At 35.4% G+C, this 22,866-nt stretch overlaps 1 protein-coding gene and 1 long non-coding RNA gene across 6 annotated transcripts; both read right to left on the reverse strand.

Annotated features, from left to right (window-relative positions):
- Positions 1-316: 316 nt before the first annotated feature.
- Positions 317-6,942, reverse strand: LOC148779175 (uncharacterized). The gene is made up of 4 exons (XR_016047598.1): positions 6,374-6,942; positions 5,350-6,067; positions 1,141-1,230; positions 317-982 (listed from the first exon to the last, which is right to left on the reverse strand). It is a non-coding gene; the product is annotated as an uncharacterized LOC148779175 (long non-coding RNA).
- A 6,658-nt stretch (positions 6,943-13,600) lies between these two features.
- LOC105421787 (general transcription and DNA repair factor IIH subunit TFB5-like) lies at positions 13,601-21,598 on the reverse strand. Of its 5 annotated transcripts, XM_088855913.1 has the most exons (5): positions 21,188-21,546; positions 20,949-21,020; positions 20,641-20,748; positions 14,467-14,536; positions 13,601-13,917 (listed from the first exon to the last, which is right to left on the reverse strand). In XM_088855913.1, the coding sequence occupies exons 4-5, from the start codon at positions 14,499-14,501 to the stop codon at positions 13,740-13,742; spliced, it is 213 nt and encodes a 70-aa protein (XP_088712039.1). In that variant the 5' UTR covers positions 14,502-14,536; positions 20,641-20,748; positions 20,949-21,020; positions 21,188-21,546; the 3' UTR covers positions 13,601-13,739. The 5 variants fall into 5 exon arrangements, with proteins under 5 accessions (XP_088712039.1, XP_020532167.1, XP_011628864.1 ...); XM_020676508.2 differs by having other exon boundaries at positions 20,641-21,020; positions 21,188-21,598; XM_011630562.3 differs by lacking the exon at positions 20,949-21,020 and having other exon boundaries at positions 20,641-20,777; positions 21,188-21,596.
- Between the last annotated feature and the right edge of the window lie 1,268 nt (positions 21,599-22,866).

Genomic DNA, 22,866 nt, shown 5'->3' on the forward strand with positions numbered 1-22,866 from the left:
ACTTTGACTTAATAAAATTTGGAGGCGAATTCTTTTTTCCTTCTATACTCTTAATCATCTCTATGCTCTTGCTATTTCCTGAGTTTAGTGAATTGAGGTGTTGATTTGAGAAGAATCAATGAGGACCAATGCTCAAGAAAGTAGGACCAAGGTACCCTCACAATCCTCACAAAAATTGAACAGTACCCCCTCCAAACCCAAAAAACAAAGGATTAAACCCAAAAAACAAAGGAGTTTTTAGGTAGGGTTTTAAGTTTTAGGGAGTTTTTAAGGCAATTTTAGAGCCCCAAATGCCATGCAAAATATAATATTACAATTGCACACATAACCGATTTATGGATACATGTCTCAAAGAGATTATAAGACGTTAAAACACGTGAAATCCCATATGTTTAGAAACAAATGCACAAAGTCAATAAGGCAAAAACAAAAAAAAATAAAAAAAATACATTAAGTCATCAACCAAACAATTCTATGGCATCAACAGCATCACCATGCAGGGCGTTCAAGTGGATCATGAGGAGCATCTGATGATGACGATGCCATGCCATCATAAGAGTCATCACCCTCCTTAGCCTATTGAGCATCATGCCTCGTCTCTTTCGAATCTACTTCTTTCTCATCCTCTTTTGATGTCATCACGCTCTTCCTCTCCTTCACCACTACCTTCCCTTGTTGGGCCTTCTCCTTCCCCTTCCTTTGGCTTTGACTTTGAGATTGAACTCAAATGGTATGCATAGGGGCCATTGATGTCCCAACAGCCTCGCAAACTTGGCCTCAGGTCAAGCCCTCTAGGGAATACCTCATCATCATTAGCATTGATCAGTCCCTCGCATGTGTCATTAATATCAAAAGCTTCAATGACCTCCCTTTCATTGTGCTCCAACTGTCGATGGCGTTCTTGCAACTTCTGATTATATTGAACAAAGACTAGGTCGTTCAATCGTTTTTGCTCTAGTTTGTTCCTCTTCTTTGTATGTATCTAATACGAAAAAACTTACTTAGTTACTAACTAAATACTAACTGCTAAGTATGTATGAAATTAACTATTAAGTAACTATTATTAGTAACTATTAACTTATTAAGTGAAAAACTAAATAAGTAATATTATCATTTCAAAGGTGTTGAAGATGCACTCACATCCAAAAGAGCTGCAAGTCAGATTTAGTACTTTCATAGCCATCTACCTCAAATGAAGGATGTTTCCACTATGGCCAATCCACCACGTACCTATTTCATGTAAATATAAAATTGTAAATGTAGTAATTTAGTAAAAGAAAAAGTTTATATAGAGCCAAGGCTCTAAACAATCAAATTTGAGCCTACCTCAAAAATTTCACCAAAAGAAGTTGGTTTGATGCCCAAATATCTTCAAGTTGATCATCTCAACATAAAGATGCATGAACATGAGAAAAAAAATGGATTGCAAGTTTTGGAAATAGTATATTTTGTAATGCATTTTTGGACCGTCAATTTTCAAGATCTTCAAGTTTTCATAGATATGTCTATCTACACTATTTTTGAAGCTTTAAACTTTATAAATAAATGTGAAAACATATTTTAAGGCTATCACAAATATTTCTAAATATTGAAACCACATTTCTCGACACTATTTGAAGGTAGGCTCTAATTTGATTGTTTAGAGCGTAGGCTCTATACAAACCTCACCCTTTAGTAAATTAGGTATTTGGGTAATTGAAATAAAATACTCAAATCATAAAATCAAATTTAGGAAGTTCTAAACTTATAGGGAGGGATCTTGGACCTCTCTGCCTGACTGCCACCTCCTTACCTAGCGATCCAGTAGTGAGCCTATACAAATTTAATTCCATCATTGTCTTATCCTGCACTTTAGGATCAGGTTTGAGCTTGACATTGCACTGGTTGCAAGTGTCCATGAACAGGTCTACTATGTACCTTAGCATCACTGTAAAAGTGAGAATGGTTAAGGTAGTATCCTGCTATGTGTAGTGGCCTCTCAAGCTGGTAGTTCCACTTGTCTTTAATAATCTTCAAAAGCTCCTCATACTTCTTTTCATCTCCCCAAAAATCTCTTGTTTTCTTCTTTTGCATCCTCATGGCTTTATAAATATGCCCCATAGCAGGTTTCTTCTCAGGATCAATCATCTTGAGAACCGTTACCAAAGAAGGCATACTAGACCTTGTTCCAAAATCTTGAGTCCATGATAATGTCCATAACAACATTTCCATTTGCTTTCTTGGACCACTTGGACTTGGTACAATCGTCAAACACAAACGTGGACCTCAATTTTTCCTTCTGTTCAAATAAAGATTGCAGGGACAGGTATGAGGTGGCAAATCTAGTCACCCCAGACCTCACTAAGTCTCTGTACTTAGTGAATTTCCTCATCATGGCTAGGACTTAACCAACATAGAATTCCCTAAGTTAATTAAATTACCTTCAATAACTCAACACATTAAAAATACTCAAAATAATTAAAGAAGCATAATACATTAATACTAAACATGATATAATAGTAAAAAGGAAAGGTTTCTATACTTCCCCTACATCATAGAAGAACTATGCTTCCCTTACCATCCAGTCGTCCAATTTTGATCAAGAAAGCCACTCATCGTTGATCTTAGATCCGATGTCTCAAAGTATTTTATTTTTAGTTTTTTTATACATTTGTATGAATATGAAATATTCTCATTGGGGTGCACCTATAAAAAATATTAAAAATAATTTTTTGATAAAATATAATGACTAAAATACCCATTGAAACTTTCAGGGGTATTTTGATCATTTTAATTTATTGGAAATATTTTTTTTATATTTTTCTCTAGTGCGAGTTTAATAGAGGATTGGACGTACAAAATTTGGTGTCAAAATAGTTTAGAGAAAAAAATTAAAAATAAAAATAGTATAGATGTGAAATTGTGATTGGGGCAATCTTAGTCCCGTTTAGAATGGACGGTTGGATAAGGGGAAGTATATAAGTTTTATATTGTAAGGGAAGCATAGAAAGCTTGCCCATATTAAAATATACACCTGAGTGTGATTGTACAAATAAATTGTCTTTCTTTGCTTTTTGAATGGTTGTCATGAATGTCTTCCTCTTATCAATAGCCTCAAGCATGAGGTCTATACAATGTGCTGTACAAAGGGACCAGAAAATATGTGGCCTCTTTTCTGTCAATAACCTGGAGGTCATCATAATTTAGCTGAATATATATCAGTCATATAACTTAGACCACTTTATCCTCCTTCTCTCCTATATATACTGGTCAACCACATTAAAAAAGACTTATGTATCATGTGACTTGTCTAAAGCATGAAAGCATCAATAAACCTCTTGAACATTGTCTCTAATGGACAATTCACCATCAAATTTGTAGACATTTTGAACATTGTCCCTAATGGACAATTCACCATCAAATTAATTCGCCGTTTGTTTAAAAAATGGGTGACCCAATCCGAAATCGGGCGATCCGAATTGGGTATCGTCTAGCCTATCACGTGACAGGGTATCGTCCAGCCTATCCTGATGTCCCACAAAGGACATGTTAGATTTTGATTGACTTTTTGAAAATCAGGAAATTTGTAAAATTGTTTGAAATGACTTTTTGAAAATCAGGAAATTTGTAAAGTTGTTTGAAATTTTTTGTAAAAAGTCTTTGACTTTTTGAAAATCAGGAAATTTGTAGAGTTGTTTGAAATTTTTTTGTTAAAGGAGCCCACCACATATGGGCATGAAACGACCACACGTTACCCATTCAAACTTTCAACGTGGTCCTTAACGTTCTTGTCACGCGTAAGAGATAGCATAAGCTCAGTTCGTATATCTGCCCAATTGCTCCTACATCTGCTTGATGTGGGACCAATTTTTTACAAGCTCATTTCTCTATCTTCTTGCATTGTACTATGATACAATTGTTGCATAAAATTATAGCCCAGTAAGTAAACTATATTGTGGAAATTTAAGACGTACAATATTCATTTTAAATTATTTTTTAACTTTTTTTGTTAGTGCTAAGTTGAGAGGCACCGATGTCCAAAATTTTAGCTCAATCATATATGAGTGCAGTTTCTATAAGGTTGCAACCTTAAACAATCCAATTAAGGTGCACCTTAAAATTTTATTATAACATCTACTTTTTTGTAAAAAATTATTAGTATTATCTTAAAATCTATTTTCATACCTAATTACAAAATTTTAAATTTCAAAAATGGTAAAAATCAAGTAGATCTATAAATATATGAAAAACTTGAAAATGAACGGTCTAGATAATGTGTTGCAAGATGCACTATTTTCGAGACTCAAAAAAAAAAAAAAATCATATTCATAAATCTAGATGCCGAGGTGATAGATTAGAGGGCTTTTTTAACATTAAAATAACATTTCCGATAGATTTTTTAGGTGCATAAGTGAGTCGACATTTTAAAATTGCAACCTTATATATAAAACAAATAAAAATTGAAATACATATACATGTCCCCTCCCCATCAGATCTGTGTATATTTTGATATATTTTTTTTCAAATTATTCTTCTAAAATTTTTACGTGTATAATGGGAAGAAATATAAACTCCCAAAAATTTTGTTCAATTTAAAATACAGAAAAAAAAAAAAAAAAAAAAAAGCTCAATACTAGTATATCATCTCAAAGGTTCTTTCTCTTTATGTGGTCTAGATTGTCTATTTTGTTAGACCTACATTTCAAATCCTCATTCATTTAGAACCACCACCATATCATTAACAAAAATATCAATGAACAGTTAAAAATTCCAGTTTACAATATCCCATGCAAATCGCGCACAATTTTGTAGAATCCTCAAAATTCCACATATAAATACATTATTTAAGAAACTGAAATCTCTTGATTCTAGATTTCAAAATTAGAAATTTTCATTTTTGACTACAAGTTCTAGTTACCAAATGCCCTGACCAATTCTCCGGGAACCGTCCAAAACCACCGTTTTTTGCTTCTTTTTCTTCTTTTTTTTTTTTGCTTTCATAATCATCGAGATTTTGACCATTCTTTCGAGAAAATGAAAAGCCATTCATTTCAAAGGAAGTACTTAACTATTTCACCAAAACTTCAACCGATCTTTAGTCTCAAAAGTCTAGTTTGGAAATGGCGCAAAGTAGTTAATGGGCTTGAATTCACATTTGCGATCAATTGGCTTTTCAAACTAACGTACTTCATTCAAGCTTTTTTGACCTTTTATTTTGCCATGTTCAACTGACTTTGCAATTTTACATTCTTCACAATCATAAAAAAGTTTCATATCCATTTTCAAGCAAAAAAATCAGTTGATAGTATTTGAGGAGAGAAAATGGATATAATTTGTACGATACTTCCCGACCTTCCTTTGTTTTCTCACCTTATGGAATTGGCAAGGCAACTCTGATAGTTAGGTACCTGAGTCAGCACTCGATTTCCTGCATTTTGAAAGCTGGTTTTGATGATTGAGAGAGTTCATATGCATTACAAGATTCTGCCAGATGCTTGTTTTTCCTTGCGAGCTCAGAGATTTCTTGAGTTTCTACATAGAGAGAATGACCAGATTAACCCCTCTGCTCAAAGGATGGGAGAGGATGGGAAAGCTCAAGAAACTACAGGGGGCTTAGCCAGAATTGGAGGGGGAAGGAGAAACTCAAGCAAGTAAGAACCTGTGGGGAATACCAGAATGGGAGGGGAATGGAAAACTCAAGGAACTAGAGATGGAAAGGGAAGGCAAAACCAAGCAACAACTGGAGCTAGCCACAAATCGACACAATGACAGACTGAGTATTTCAAAAACATCCAAGCAATTGAGAAAGAGAGAGAAAGAATGACCCAATCCAAACTACTGAGATTCTAATCTCTTGATAAGAATACACAGAAACTATGACACCATCTCTAATGCACGCTTCCTTTCCATTACCCTCTTTCAGAAAGAACGAGTCATCATATAACAGACAACCATACATAGGATTAATAAGTTAAGGGAGCATCATATAAGTTATACAAAGGTGGCCAAGATTCCCAAGCAATCTCGGCAACCAATTTTGGAGCCAAATATAAATACTGAAGCAACTTCCTGGTGGTGACAAGCACACCTACAACCACACAATAAACAAACAATATTTTAATAATAGAAAAATGGTTCTTACACATTATGGCATCGTATTTTATAAGACTCTTTACCTTTGGTATAAGAGGCCGCAATCACCCCTATAGCTATTTGGTGTGGAATTGTGTAAAATATATTTTCTCAAACTTTGTGTGGCCCTGTTTCGCATCTGACAGCGAGGGATGCTTGTAACTTTCTTGTGCCAAAGGCAAACAGTCTTATAATATAATATAACCATGTTACACTACTGCATGCCATGCATATGATATATATAGGTAAGGGCATTACTTACAAAGGAGAATGTCATGGAAGTGGTAATCAACACTTATTAATCATCATCTAGAATAGAGAAAACCATCCTGTTGATGACAAGATCAAGTAATAATCAACTCCAACAACTACCAATCTCAAATGATTAATTAAATTCTCAATGACAAATCCCAAGAACAAGGAATCATAACTCAGTGATTGGGCCTTGTATGTCTGTACAAGTATATTTAGTTGCGCTCTCTCTCTCTCTCTCAACTCAGTGGTTGAACCTTTGTGTGTTTGCATGTCTGCATGTGTATCTGACTGCTTTGTGTGTGTGTGTCTATGAAAATTTAGTCCATGGCGACTCTCTCTGTAAAAGTACATAATAGCGACTATGGTGTGTGTGCATGCACATGCATTTAAAACTAACCTCTTCTAGGCCTCAATGCTATGAGAGGGGGACTATGTGTGCATGTGTGGAATGTGCATGTAAGTGTCATCTCTTCAAAGGGTCCAACTTTACATCTCTTCAATTAGATATAAAAATAGATTTAGAGATAATCCTAAGTACATTTTACATCAAAATTATATACCATGATAAAATTTGAATGTGCACCTTACCTCTATAGCTACGGATGCATCCGTACGATAACTGCACCCAAATGTAATACCGAATATCGTAGAAACAAGGAGGATAAATAAATACAAAAGCTTGAACAGCCCCTAACCATTTTGGATAGAATCATGTTTTTTAAAGATTAGTGAGAATGGAAGCTGTGACCTTTTAATTGGGGCTCAGTTTTTTTTTATATGTTTGTGAAGGTGTTTTCTTCATCGCAGGCATATTGTTTAATAACTCAATTTTTACCTGCAGAATGACAAAGGATATCTAAACAAATACGCCTTTTCTCGGGCAGAAGAGTTGAACGAAGCCACTGTAAAAAAAGGATGTGGAGGTTGAAGAATTGAGCATTTGGAACACGTTTGTTCTCTTGTCACTGAGATTGGTAATGTACTTGGGTCCGCGATAATTCTCCAAATAGGAAGTCTTCGTCATGCCCATACTATTTCTCAGTATGTACTCGACACATTTCATGAAGATGCATTGATTACTTGTTATTTTGGGTTCACATTTTTTTATTGGAGCTTTTAATCTTCACAAATCTCAGGTTTATACAAAGCCCCAAATATTTAGTGAGCCTCACGGGAAATCCTCAGCACTTAGGTTTTACTGACAAAATGTGAAGAGCAAGTAGAGATATGTGCACAATGCTGGATCATAAGTACAGTTTGTCGGATCATGCGAATTATCTCTCAATCCTTGACAATGCACTTTTTAAGGTTGGTGAATTCGGATTACCTTTCACCTCAACTCTTTCATTTTAGTTCAATGGAGCACTTGTTCCTAAGAGTTTGTTATACTTACCAACCTTCAATGAATGGATACCATTTTGGAGAGGTTTAGAACATTTGGAGTTTCCCCGCTTGTTTCGGATGCATCTAGTGATTCGAAGTTTCAAATACCCTTGCATTTAATTTCTGTAACAACCACTGTGTTGTAACTTGAAATGGTCTTTAGAGAAATCTACAAAGCCATTGTATGTGAGTTTTAAACTGCTGCTTATGGCATTGAGAAAGTTTTCAGAAACAATGCATGCTTGTAATGGACAAATGCCTTGAACCATTATGCTTATAAATGTCAACATTATAGAAAAATATTGTCCTTTAGATCAATCTTTGCTTCTAATTATCTCCTCTTAAGTAGTATTCCCTAATGCTTTGTTGAATTATCGAAGTGACAAAAATAACTTCCTTTTTGTACCAATTTATTATTTGCAGGGCCCCCCAGGCAGTGAAAAGGCACATTTGAAGCAATTTTTCCTCATACTTCCAGCTTTAACAATCAATGTAGTAGATTGTAAAATCCATTACAAAGACAAAGTATTGCGGAGGAGGCGTGATGCCGCAAACCAAACACCATCAGATGATGGCTTCATGCTTGGGATTGCTTACATTCTCAAGGTTCTTTCCATGATAGACTTGGATTCCATGCTTACTGTTTTGCCATGCATTTCTCATAAAACTGACAGATCTTATCTCACTATGTTTCGGAGATTTAATTTGAAAATGATTACATCTTAAGGGGCAAAGCGAGTTGTTTGATGGACTACACTGGTTTTCTTCCGCAACAAGCCATTTTGACGAAGCAATGGCATCTGCAGTTAAGAGTGGAGGGACAGAGCAACGAAAGGGGAGTGGACTTGCGCTTTTGAAACTTTGGAGCTCCTCGCCTGCTACAGTCTTGTCAGAAACTCAAAAGTTTTGTCCTCCGCTTGATAGTTTTTCCAGCCTGTATCTCTTTGATTTATTCTTTCTTGTTCTAGGATTCCAAACTTCGATCCTAGCCTTCTCCATGAGAATATTCTTACCACTTTCTCTTCCTACTATAATGAACTGTGACTAGAACTCTTTTGATACCTATAGTGTCTTTCCAACGACCTCCCAAACAAACGCACACTATCCATTTTTTATTTTTCCTTCTGTTGTTTCGTTTTAAGCCAATAACAAGAGTGTTTGAAATACCTTAGCTGTGAATGTAGCATCTCAGATTGATTAAAACTCATAAAAGGTTTCATCACCCCTTACTTTGTGTTTAATCTACTTTTTGTATTGTAGGTTCTCGACACCATTAAGCGATATAGGATGAAGATGGAGCTCATTGAGTTTGGCATCAACGCTGCAAGAACAATCTTGTATTGATATCTAGTTGACTTCCTCAAGAGAAGAGGCAAGGATGTGATCATTATTGGCTTCACACTAGCCTTTGTGGCCCTTGAGCTGATATTGTTCTTTCACCTCTCTGAGAGAGAGAGAGAGTCATCCCCTCGTACACCCTGCTCTTCTCTTTTGCTGATTTCTGGGTCTGGCCTATATGGTTCAGTGAGCATCGGCGCACCATAACCATACGAGAGAGAGAGAGAGAGAGAGAGATCAGGTTGGGTTGCATCCAATTATATTATATCCATTGTATTGCTACAAGATGTTATACGTACCATATCGCTGGTCGGGTTGGATTAGGTCAACCCTGATCTAACTAGGGAGGCCGTAGCTGGTTCCTGTCAGGTTTAGATCAAGTGGACCTGGATCCGACCCATACCTGGACTCGGTTGAGTCAACTTGCTGATAAGCAGGCCTACCAAGTGTCAAGATGTTTTGGAAGAAAAGCTCAATCAATTTGGTTATAAGGAATACACTCATATGCCCGCAGATATAAATGTACAGACATGTAGGCATGTGTATGCATACACATGTTGATACGCATTAAAACGCATACATTTACATGATAAAGGTAATGTTTGAAGAACTGAATCACATCCAAATACGGAAATTGTTGTTTGCATTGCTCCCAAATTAAGACATGTTAGACTGGAATGCTGATCTCTGAAATCACATTCTTCCTTTTTGCAGTTTTTATTTTTTCTGGCTTCCCAAATTCTGGAATTAGAAACCGCAAGTGTCAAAACAAAAGAAGTGTATAACTGGTAATTTGAACCTCAAATTTCTAACAATGAAATTGCCCGGATGCTCCCATGGTCACTTGGGTGTGAACTTCATTCTCCTTAACCGAATTTTCCCAACTTACATAGACCAGTGTTTAGAAAGTTGTATTCAGGCTCCAACTTGCCATGCTCGCAAGTCTAGATCCATCACAGAGTTGTCCAATTTTTGCCGAAAATAACATGGGATCCTAAGATTGTGAGACACCTGATTTTCATGCTTTTCAAATTGCCAGGATCCTGATCAAATCCAACTCAGGTGATTCCCTAGTTAGACTGGTGAGGTTTTAATCACTGATAACTAATGACCCATATTATGACTAGTAAGTACCAACCTGCCCATCATTATAATGCATGTCTAATGATTTGTGTAATGCAAAATACAATAAATATTCTCCAGAGAGTTTCCTAGCAGGCCCCTTCAATCTTTTATAACTGAAATTTCAAACCACAGTGCATGATATAAAAGTTATAATGGTTTATGTGAATGATCAAATTAAACCAAGACAGAGAGAAAAAAAATCCAACATATTCTTACTCTTCTTCAACTCTTCCAACTCAAATCAATGCTGGATCAAAGATGTAAGCTTTGATAGTTCACTTGCTCCTAAAGCAAACCAGAAAGAGCCCCACAAAATCTCAAAGCTCCAAATCTGTTTTCCTAATTGAAAACTCTAATTAAACATTCACCTAGATTCTCTGATCTAAGAAACAGGTCAGGTGGTACCTTTATCTTCCTTATCCTCCTTGTATCATAGCCTATATGCTCCCTATCCTCTCTAGCAGGCTCGGGTTTTATCCTCTCCTTTTCTTAATCAAGCTCCTTTGTTTCCTTCTTCATCTGACTCCTAGCTCTCATTTGCTTCTTCTAAGCTTAGTAGAAGCCTCCACAATCCTCTTAACCAGTCGTCCATGGCTTCTGGGCTCCTCACTGCCTTCTCAAAGTCTTCTTTCCAACAGCTCTTTCTCTCCTCAGGCCTAGCTTCCCTCTCTGATTCCCAATTCCACTTTTTCGGCTTCAACCACTTTGTCTTCATCCTCCACATCTTCATAATTACCTTGATTCTTTAGTCTCTACCTGTTCCTCAACCTCTTCATCATCCTCACCCCAATTCTTTGTTTCTCCCTCTTCATCTTCTTCATCCTCTACTTCATAGTCGCCCATCAGTTCCCAGTTTCACGACTAGAAATCTGATCTTCATTGAAGTAACCGGTCTCCATGGCTTCGAGCTTGGCCTTCCGTTCACGTGTATGAAGATGAAGAAGAAGAACTTTGATGGTTCGAGAACAAGCAATCCCAACAATCTCATTTCCTTTCATCGCTAAGCTTCTCATAAGCTTTCACAACATCATCAACAAAAGCCTGTTAGATTTGCTCTCACTAAATCTCTTTCTTTCCCTCTCCAATTTTGGCGTCAAAATAAGTATTCCTCAAACTCTGGGTCTAGAAGAGCCCAAAGACACTTAGAATGCTTCCTGAGGCTCAAATCTGCACCAAAATACAGGCCTTTTTAACATAGATTATTCCAAGTTTCATCCAAGATGCACATTTTGTGATCAAGGCTCTAATTTTGTTCCCAAACCTACCCATAAGCTTTCCATTTATCTGGCCTCTTCTCCCCTGATTCTACTACCACCTAACAAACCAGAGCCATTGCTTCCATGGAAGCTCACACAGTTTTCATCTTTGATGCCTAACAAACACTCAAAAATATTTGCATGCCAACTTCTTTATTCATGATGCTGAGGTGCCACGAGTAATCTGTAGTCATGCCAAACTGTTCAATCTTCTCCCACTCTTCATGGTCTTACATAACCAAACAACTCTCTCATAAGAGAATCGAACTCAATTTGGTTCTCTGATCACACTGTCATGCCATGAAAAGTTCTGCATATTTGTATGGCACAAATTGGTGTCATCTTTGTCCATGAACCGAACCTTTCTATCACAAACCGATCATCTCGACTCTTCCTCTGTGAAGTCATTAACTGTGTTTTTACCAGAGCTATTCTCCTTTCTAAAGAAGAGGTTCTCAACCATACTCCTTGCTCTTCTTGCTGCTTTTCTCACTTTTCTTAGAACCTCTGCATTTGTCTCTATTCGATCAGTCGCGATAAGAGAAGAGATTTATTCCACATGTAGAATGTAAGCTCACAAGAGAGAGCAAAGATTCATGAACGCTAATCCATGTGAGAGAGAGTGGGAATTGGATGGCAGTGAGAAAGAGCATAGAGAAGCTTATGACTTTGGACAATGATCTACACGCGTTAGGGCCCTCACTAAAAGTATCCGGTCTACATCATGTGGACGGGTAGAAGGGTGCACAAACCTATCTAATGGTCGAGATTTCACAAGGCCATATCTAATGCCAAAAATTAATTTCATATTTTATCTTCTATTTAAATAAAACATTTATTTGAATTCTGAAGTATTTTTATAAAGGCAAACCAAATGAAAATAATTAAAATTATTTTAAATTAAAAAACCAAACTAAGCCTAAATTTATTTTGATCAATATTTATTCAAAATATTTTTTATTATTTTAATTCAATTCTACTTAAAAAAACTGAAGAAAAAAATCCTAATTTCAAATTAATATCATCTTTAAATAATAAATTAAAAAAAAAATAAAATTCAGTTTTTTTCAATCTAAACCATTAAAGGATGCTCGTCTATTAACTATTAAGCATCCATGTGTATGCCATTACAAAACCTTTGAAAAAACTTCAAGGATTCCAACCGTTGGCCTCACTCACCCAAACCAATGATGTCCGCCACTAAGGCTCGACGTCAATTTGATTTTACAAGTATGAGTTGTTAGTGCTTACTGACATATGGTACACCAACCATTTATAGGTGTCATTGATTTTACTGTAATGTGGTACCACATTTAATATCCGATTGGGTACAACAGGCATATGGGTTTAAGCACAGATTCACGCCTTGCAATGCAAAAAAACAAAAACAAAAAAAAGGACATTTCTATAAGGCATCTTTCTTGGACTGTAGAAGTGACGTACCTCCAAATTTTGTCGGATGTACTTCCTGTGTTGGAGACCTTATAATGCCTTGAATATCTATTTTGATCCCTAATTTATAAAATTTAGAATTCTAAAAATGCCAAACATACAGGTAAACATTTGAAAATCCTAAAAATAGACCATCCAAATAATATATTACAAACGAAAAATGATCCTATAAGACCCTCCCCCATATATTACAAACGAGAAATGATCTTATAGGACCCTCCCCCACCCATATGTAAGACCCCCAAAAGATCACCATTAAATTTGACACGAATCTATAGAAAAATCAAATCTCACACCCATGTGATAACTTTTTTGGAGATCAGTGCCAACTTTAATAGAGATCCTTTAGGTGGGTGAGGGTCTTATAGAATCATTACTCATTACAATATATACTATTATTAAAATTTGAAAATCTTTTTTTCTCTTCATACCCATACATCTTGAAGTCTAGATAATCAAATCATAAGGTTTTCCAACATCTAAACACTATTCTAAATGATTTTTTAAAGTGTGCATTTGACATCTCATACAAATTTTTATCTAAAATAAAATTATTATTGAAGAGATGAGAGTTCACAATACAAAAGAGCTGTATGCTGCACCGAATAAATCCACACGGAGAGAGAGAGAGAGAGATGAAATGAAAAAAAAATTGTAAAAGCTCATGCGAGAAAGAAAAATGATCATAAGACCCTGTAATTCATTCTTCACTAATTCACACACAACTCAACTTTACCAAACTGCAATAGGCAAGCATCTGAGTTAATATTACAATGGACATAACAAAAACACGTATAAAAAAACACCCCTGGAACCGAATCATGCAGGCTTCTCATATGAATTCAGATCTCTAAACTCTGAGATTTTATTCCGAATCATTTCACCAGCATGAGCTTGCACAAACAAGTGTGAGTTGTACAACATGTGAATGATAAATTTCTGAGAAGCGGGTAATGATGCATTTAGACTCACAATAAATTGAGCCATTGGAACATCACTACAAAACAACACCAGAAACAAATTACATAAACATACATAAAAGCTCTGTGATACCTGACCACTATAACGAAATAGAAGTCTTTGTTTTTCTATAAGAATAGAAGCGTCTCAATGAAGGGTGAAAGTATATAAGACTTCATAGAAAATTTGCAACACAATTTGAAGAGCAATGACTGAAAACACAAGTATTCACATGCAACTGTAAGAAAGAATGGCATGCCTTCACATAGCTGAATTTCAGCTTTTATAGTACTTTTTTTTTTATAGCCCCTCAATAAATGGCACAATCGCACTGGCCATAAATGCAAATGACTAATACAAAGAGCAAAGAGCATTTTGGGTTTAAAAACTTCTGGTAACAGTTCACAAAACTTCCACTCTAAATAGAAAAGGTTAACAAAACCCACCCATTTATATAGAACTACCTATCCATCCATCTAATTACCTATATTGAAATAACATATAAGAAGAGAAGTACATATGCTCATTGTTAAAAGAGTACAGATATAAAGAGATCACATGGAAATGCTTGATCGATTTTCCTCACCATGAGATGAAGAGGCCCTTAATGGCATTCACCATATTGGCCTTCCTATTTAGTTACCTTGAACCTTTGCCTGCACATAAATGGATACACTCAAATATGAATTTCATTTGTGTCCCTGTGCATGTGCATTTGTGTGTTTCCCCTCTCCAAAAAAGATCACACACGTGCACTCATACACATGCTAATAGAGTTCGGGAGAGCTTTAGCCTAACCACAAGAGCTACAAATACTATAAAAAAAATTCATTGAAGACAATAACAGAACCATATAAATAGAACAATTATGGGGATATTAACTTCTTCTACGATTTTATTCCTTCCCTCCCTCCCTCCATAGAGGGGAGCCAGGCCCTCATATTTCCTTTGTGCTTCAGTTTAGACCAAAAGCCAAATTAGAAACTTCAGTGTCATTTCCACTCTTCTCACTATTGCAGTTTAGAACCCTTGAGGCCACTTAGCTAACTCTTGCAAACCAACTAGATAAACATACAAGTGTTTTCCTTTTTTGGAGAAAATAAATGCAACTAAGTATCCATACGTCATATCGACTACTGCTATATTACGTATCAAACGGAAAATTTGATATCAAAGATAACAACTTTTACAACTCCTTGCACTTGCACTAGTTTCACAAGATTTTGAAATAAATCTTCTGTAACTGTTTTTTAGTAAGAACAGACCTTAATAATATCCTTAACTTTTTATCTAGCTCTATAACATCTAGAATGAAGAAGTGTACCATGTTAAACTGTAGAACATTCTTTTACAGTCTTAACAAATGGTTAAAGAAATTCAAACACTGCAATCACTTTTTCCTACTATGGATCACTTTTCTATCTTAGAGGAAGACCCACGTGTGCGCTAGTACACATACACAGAGCTCAAGTCTATGCAGAATTTCTCATTCAATTCAAAAGATTGTTTTGAATGTATACATGTAAGTGTATGTCATGATGGACTGATCAAATATTTTATTGATGGTCAAATTTACAGATTACAGGAAGAAACTACCAAGCAACCCTAGGAAATAAACCAACTGGTTAGACATCATTGATTAAATATATTTTTTAATCAAATCATGAATATACATGACCATTTGGAAGCCATATTCAACTTAGGACATGGATCAAAAAGATTAAAATTAATAACACTCACCCATAAAGCCAAAACCCTACAACCCCGAAACATAAGTTATCTGCATAATGGTATTTAACTTCTTTCCCTCGAGAAAAGTTTAGGAATGTCAGTCTTTAAAACATTGGCCTTTAGTATGTAAGATGAAGAATAAACAGAGGTGATATGAATCCAACTTGATCACGGACGAAACATTTGTAAATGGAAAGACAAAGTGCTGGATATCATTCAGACATTCTTATTTCAGGGAAAAAAAAAAAAAAGGTTACATGTTTACAGCCTTTGGGAATCCATGGAGGGTTCATACAATTATGGGAATTGCAAGCAATACCAGTTAGGCACCTATTAGCTAAAAGAATATGCTTTTCTCATTAATGGATTGAATCTAGCTCCTCACAGTTACCATTTGGCTTCATAAAACGCAAGCACCTGGCTTGGAGCTTAGAAGGATGGTCCAATAATGGAAGAGTGTAATGCGCTTCAACCAGTTATTCTCTCACATTTTCAGGCAATTAATCAGGATTCAGGCGGCAGATTTACTACTAGCTAGTGAAGCAAATGAGGAGACTACTATATGGGAGCCACTGTCAATGTCTCCCCACGGATGGTTTCTGGTGACCATTTTCTAGTTTCATGTAAGGGAGACTGCTTTTGTTTATTGTGATCTTCAGCATTTTAATGACTACGTATCATTTAGTCATTTATTTAAAGGCAAGGGGCTCAAAACACCGATAACCTAGCTATAAAAAGAGTTCAATGCAACCAGTTGTTTATGTGGCAATCAATGGTTCAACCATTTTGGCAGGTTGGGCAATAAACCACTGGGGTGAAAGAAGTATAATTGATAGATCTGTGTAAACAACAAGAGCCACAGAGAATCCCTAGAGTACATTAGAAATGTGGCCTTTGTCAGCACAGCCTGAAAATATTGGTTCTTAACATTTATCATAATATAATATACAATGCACTCTAAGAAGAAGAAAGGAATAATATAGATGAAGGAAAGGGAAAGAAAAATTAAGTGTTGAAAATACTGGTTCTTACATCTACTATAAAATTGTCATTATCAATGTTCTCAGGATCAAACCAGTGACCGAACCAGTGAAGGCACAGGTTCAGTTGGGCCGGCTGAACTGGACCGGTTTACCGGTTGGTCCAGTATAAGAAATTAAATAGTTGATAAAACTAGTAAAATACGAAAAATTGGGGAAAATAGAGAAAATATGGAAAAAAGGAAAATCTTAAAAATAAATAAATAATTATTAGAAACAAATATAACTTCTCAAGCAATAAAGAAATACTCATTAAGAATACAATAACTTAAATTTGTAAAGAAGACAAAAAAAATCCTCATATAATATTAAAAATTAATCATGAACCACAATCATATGTAGAGACAAAGTAAGTACATCACCACAAGTCCACAATTTGTAACTTTTAAGCCTTAAAAGCTTCTTACTATTAGACTGATACAAAACCTAACTGATATAATAAATGGAAAATTACAAAAAACACCCTAAAATGGACTATCTATGCAACTTACCCCCAACCAATCTTTTCTCTCACTTTTTTCCCCAAAACAACCTTTCCTCGTGAAAACCTCCCAAGGTAAAAAGTTGTTATTTTTTTGGACGGAAATGCCCTTCGTGTACAAACCAAATCAATTCACGGATCCCAAGAAGCGTACTGCCGGAGCGCGCCTTTGCACTGTCGGAACGCGTTCTCATAATGTCAGATCGCAATCTCATAATGCCGGATCGCTGTGGCTCAGACCTGCATTGCTGGAGCGCACATTCAGAATGCCGAAGTGCTTGTTTATACTGCCAAAGCGCGATCCTCCATTGCCGGAGCGCTATGGCTCCAGAGACTTCATTGCCGGAGTGCATCTTTGCACTACCGGAGAGAGTTCTCATAATGTCGGAGCACTGTGGCTCAGACCTACATTTTCAAAGCGCACATTCAGAATGCCGGAGCGCGTGTTTGTACTGCTGAAGCGCGTGTGAAAACAGGAGAGAGAAGACCGTGAGAAAACAAACAAGGGTAGTTTAGTCTTATTTCATGCTACTTTTAGGTTGGGAGGGTTATTTGCGAGGAAAGGTTGTTTGGGGGAAAAAAGTGAGAGAAAAGATTGGGGTGGGGGTAAGTTGCATAGATAGTCCATTTTAGAGTGTTTTTTGTAATTTTCCCCAAAATAAAAATAATAATAATCATCATCATCATCAGAGCCTTTTCCAAACTTTTGGGATCGGCTGTACAAAGCCCGGTTTGTCATTCTGCTCTATCAAGGACCATACCTTCAGCGAGGTCATAAGTCCCCATATTTTATCTTACTGCTTCCAACCATATCCTTTTGAGCCTACCCCTTGCCCACTTTGAGCTTTCCAATTAAACTAACTCGCACCTCCTAACAGCTACCATACTGGGCCTACACTGCGCATGCCCAACCCACCTAAGTCTACTTTCTCTCATCTTATCACCTATTGGAGCCACACCTAAATTCTCTGTAATGCATCCATTTCGAAATATATACCTTCTTGTCTTGCCACTCATCCAACTCAACATCTTCGTCTTAACTACACTCATCCTATGAGTATGTTGTTTCTTGACCGCCCAACAATCTGCCCCATAAAGCAAATATGGTCTCACAACTGTCCTATAGAACTTTCTCTTCAGCTTCATTGGTATGCAGCGATCACATAAAACTCCAGTCGTACATCTCCACTTCCTTACCCAGCTCTAATTCTATGTGCAACATCTATCCTCAATGTCTCCATTTTTTTGGATTATTGATCCAAGATATAAAAAATGCGCTCTTTTTGGTATTTCTTAGCCATCAATTTTAACTAATTTCTCATCTCTTCTCCAATTATTATTAAATTAGCATTCCATGCAACGGCTAATTTTAACACCTTCAAATCTTAGAGCATCCCTTCAAAGTTCGAACTTTGTGTTGACGTTTCGGGTCTCATCAATCAAAATTATGTCTTCCACGAACAACATACACCACAGTACCTCATCTTGTAGGTACCTAATTCAGTCAGCCAAAACTAAGACAAAGAGGCATGGACTCAAAGCTAACCCCTGATGTAGACCTATTGTCACTGAAAACTTACTCGTCTCTCCACTACTTGCCTACACACTAGTTAGCATTCCCTCATATATATCTCTTACCAAGTCGATATAGTATCTGGAAACTCCATTCTTTTCCAACACTCACCAAAGTAAACCTCATAGTACTCTTTCATAAGCTTTCTCTATATCAATAAAGACCATGTAGATTGTACACGTCTTTTCCCTTCGCCCTAAACTTCTCAATAAGTTGTCTAAGTAGGAAAATAGCCTCAATTATTGACCTCCCTGACATAAAGTCGAAATGGTTTTCTGATACACTTGTTTCATTCCTTAGTCATTGCTCAATCACTCTCTCCTTCAACTTCATAGAGTGGCTCATAAGTTGACCCCTCGATAGTTCGCACCATTTTGTATGTCTCCTTTGCTCTTGAAACAGGTATCACAATGGTTTTCCTCCATTCAGCTATCATTTTCTTTGTTCTCAAGACTTTGATGAACAACTTGGTCAGTCAGTCAATGCCGATCTCCCCCATGCACTTCCGAACCTCTCTTGAGATACCATTTGATACTAAAGCCTTTCCTATCTTCATCATCTGCAAGGCTTCTTTCACTTTTGATATCCTAATCATACGAATGTATCGATGGCCACTACCCTCATTTATGCCAACGGTCCCTTCTACCACTGTGTTCCCAATGTGTTCATCATTTAAAAATTAATCCTCACTCTTAATGCATTTAATATGGTCTAGATCCCTACATTTTTTCTCTCTCATTTTTGTTGTTTTAAAGACTTTTTTTTACCTTTTCTTGTTCCCAGTTTACTGTATAGATTATCATATGCCTTAAGTTTAGCCTTACTATTTGTTTAATATTTTTCTTGCCATTTTTATATCATTATAAATTTTGATCATTTCTATTACATTGCCAAGTTTCATAACATGAATCAGTTTTCGCTAATGGCTTTATGAACCTCATCACTTCACCAGCAAGTTTCCTAATCGGAATTTTTTTTTCCCTCTAGTTTTTCCTATAACTTTTGTTGCCACTTTCTTAATACAGTCAACCATCTCAATTCCACATAACATTGACTTTTTCATCAACTTCATTTCCATCTCCTTGCTTATCATTGGGCTCTTCATTGTTGACCTATGATAATGATGATGATTCAAAGGTCAATGTTGAGGAGCCCAATGATAAGCAAGGAGATGGAAATGAAATTAATGAAGAAAACTTAATTGTTTTTTACATTGTTATTATATCACTTGAGTTTTGTAATATTCTAATTCTAACGAGATTTTGAGGCCTATGAGTTGCTAAGATTTTGAGGCCTATGAGTTGCAGATTGTGGACATGCGGTGATGTTACTTACTTCGCCCTACATATGATTGTGGTTCACGACTAATTTTGTAATATTATATGATAATTTTTTGTTTCAAGTATTCTTTACAAATTTGAGTTATTGTATTATTAATCCGCATTTCTTTATTACTTAAAGAGTTATATTTGTTTTTAGAATTTTTTGAATTTTTCATTTTTTTGAGTTTTCCATATTTTTTTCTATTTTTCCAATTTTTCTTATTTTACTCTTTTTATCAATTATTTAATTTCTTAGACTGGTCCAATTCGGACAGTCCAATCAAACTCGTGCTCACCAGTCCAGTCCTAACAACATTGATTCAGTCAATAGAAGAAACCCTAGTGCCACTCATTCAACGTGTAATAAACCCTAATCTTAACTGTGAAAGAGATAAAGACTATATTGTCTAATAACTATACAAATTCAAGCTATATCGGCCACAAAGTTACTAATGATAGATTTATTAGTCCAGAATACCTAGCGTAGTACATGGTAAAGCAAAAGCAACACAAACTAACATATTACTGGTCATAAAATGAAAGTAACAACAAAATTATTCACCATAAAATTCCATGTAAAAGCACAAGCTTTAAGCACATGAGGACATCTTACCATTTTTTAGGGTTTCCTGAACAAGAGCATGAGTTGCTTTGAACTACCCACACTGGAAAAACCCTAGCTTCTAAGAGCCGGATTGTAGCCTTATATAAACACATAAACCTGGTAATGAGACGATTACATAAACGGACCTGATTTAACATCACAGGGTTAACCTCAGCATCGAATAAATCCCAATATTCTAAAATTTTGCAGAACTCAAATTAAAACGAAGCATGACACTAGTTCTCATTCATTCTCAGAAAAACCCACTTAGTTAATTACTCAAGAAATGAGAAAAAAATCCCTTCCCATTCATTCACCAGAGAAGCCTGATTCCAATCTAACAAAAACTGATTTCAGAATCCCTCAAACTGTGCCCTACATATCAACTCCTACAAAAAAAATAACAATTCCGCCTTCAAAAATGGTAAATTCTTCACAGCAAAAACACTAATCTTTTATGATAATTGAACTTCAAATCTTATGCGAAACAGACCTGTAAGAAACATCCATTACATTGAAAGACCTACGGTGAGGATCCGAGCAAAGAAAAGATTACCAGTTTTTAGGGTTAGTGACCAGAGCTCATTGATCTTCCTCGCGCCTTTCCACCAGTGAAACCCTAATTCTGAAAGGTAGTTTGCCGAAGGTGTCAGCCTTAAACGATCAAAGCAAGTCACACCACCATACTCCGTTTGATAACTTTGCAGGGTCCCTGGGAATCACCCTTGCTATTTAAACGATCAAAGCAAGTCACACCACAGAACTCCGTTTGATAACTTTGCAGTGTCTCTGGGAGGAATCACCCTGGCTACTGACTTCCTAGATTCTAGAATGCATGCGAAAATTGGTAGGTGGAAGGCTGAAAACCATAAAATGTGGGGATGGGAAAGCTTGAAACTGCATTTAATATTTTCAATATGAATTTCAAATATGATGTCAGAAAATGGAAAAACTCAAAACTAAACTGCATGTAATACTTCTCCACTATGTAGTTCATTGATAAATTTTAAAAAAAAATTATAATTAAATAAGATTTTTTCATTCATCCAACGTAATACCAAAAATGCAAATAGATTCAATTTTACATGAAAGATTTCGTTTATCCTAATCACCATCCAAATTTCATCACATCACAATTATCTAATAATGTTTTATTTTTCATTTTTTTTCTACAAATCTAAATTATTTGAAATTTGAAACATGTGTACATCTTAGTGAGGCGCACCTAATAAAAATATGAAAAAAATAATTCTCTAAAATATAAATTAACCAAAATACCCCCCATAAATTTACGATGTTATTTTTATCAATTTATATTTTACGAATTATTTTTTTCATATTTTTATTAGGTGCGTCTCACTAATATGTACACACGCTCCAAATTTCAAATTATTCTGATTAGTAAAACAAAAATGAAAATTGAAATACTACCAGACAACTGTGATTGTAATTGGACATAGATATCTACAAAAATCAAGTTTTACACCCATGTGATAACTTTTCTAGAGATATGTACCAAATTTAATAAAGATCTCTAGAAAAGTCAAGTCCCACATTCATGTGATAACTTTTCTAGAGATCTGTGCTAAATTTAATGGTGATCCTTTGAAGTCCTACATACATGGGTATGGGAGGGTCTCATAGGATCAGTACTCTATATATATATGGGAAAAGTTTATCTAAGGTTGCAACCTTAAAATGTAGACTCACAGATGCACCTCAAAAATCTATCGAAAATGTTGTTTTAATGTTGAAAAAACCTTCTAATCGATCATCTCGACATTAAGATTTATGAATATGAAAAAAATAAGTTTTCGAGTCCCGAAAATAGTGCATATTGCAACACATTATCTAGACCGTCCATTTCAAGATTTTCATATATTTATAGATCTACTTGATTTTAACCATTTTTTGAATTTAAAATTTTCTAATTAAGTATAAAAATAGATTTTAAGATACTACTAAGAATTTTTTATAACCAAATTATATGTTATGATAAAAATTTAAAGTGCGCCTTGATTGGATTGTTTAAGGTTGCATCCTTATATAAACCGCAACCTATATATATATATATATATATATATATATATATATATATATATATATATATATATATATATATATATATATATATATATATATATATATATATATATATATATATATATATAGGGTGCGGTTTATATAAGGATGCAACCTTATAGTGTAGAATGCACCTAAAAGATCCATCAGAAA

This window comes from Amborella trichopoda, chromosome 13, assembly GCF_054954075.1.
Source record: "Amborella trichopoda isolate Santa Cruz 75 chromosome 13, AtrichopodaSantaCruz75HAP2 v2.0, whole genome shotgun sequence".
NCBI lineage: Eukaryota > Viridiplantae > Streptophyta > Magnoliopsida > Amborellales > Amborellaceae > Amborella > Amborella trichopoda.

Excerpts from the sequence above, each read along its gene's own strand:
- LOC105421787 (XM_020676508.2), bottom strand. The coding sequence starts at position 14,501 with ATGGTGAATGCCATTAAGGGCCTCTTCATCTCATG. Across the intron at positions 13,918-14,466 it reads AAGGGCCTCTTCATCTCATG|TGATGTTCCAATGGCTCAAT; the intron begins GTGAGGAAAATC and ends GTTGTTTTGTAG.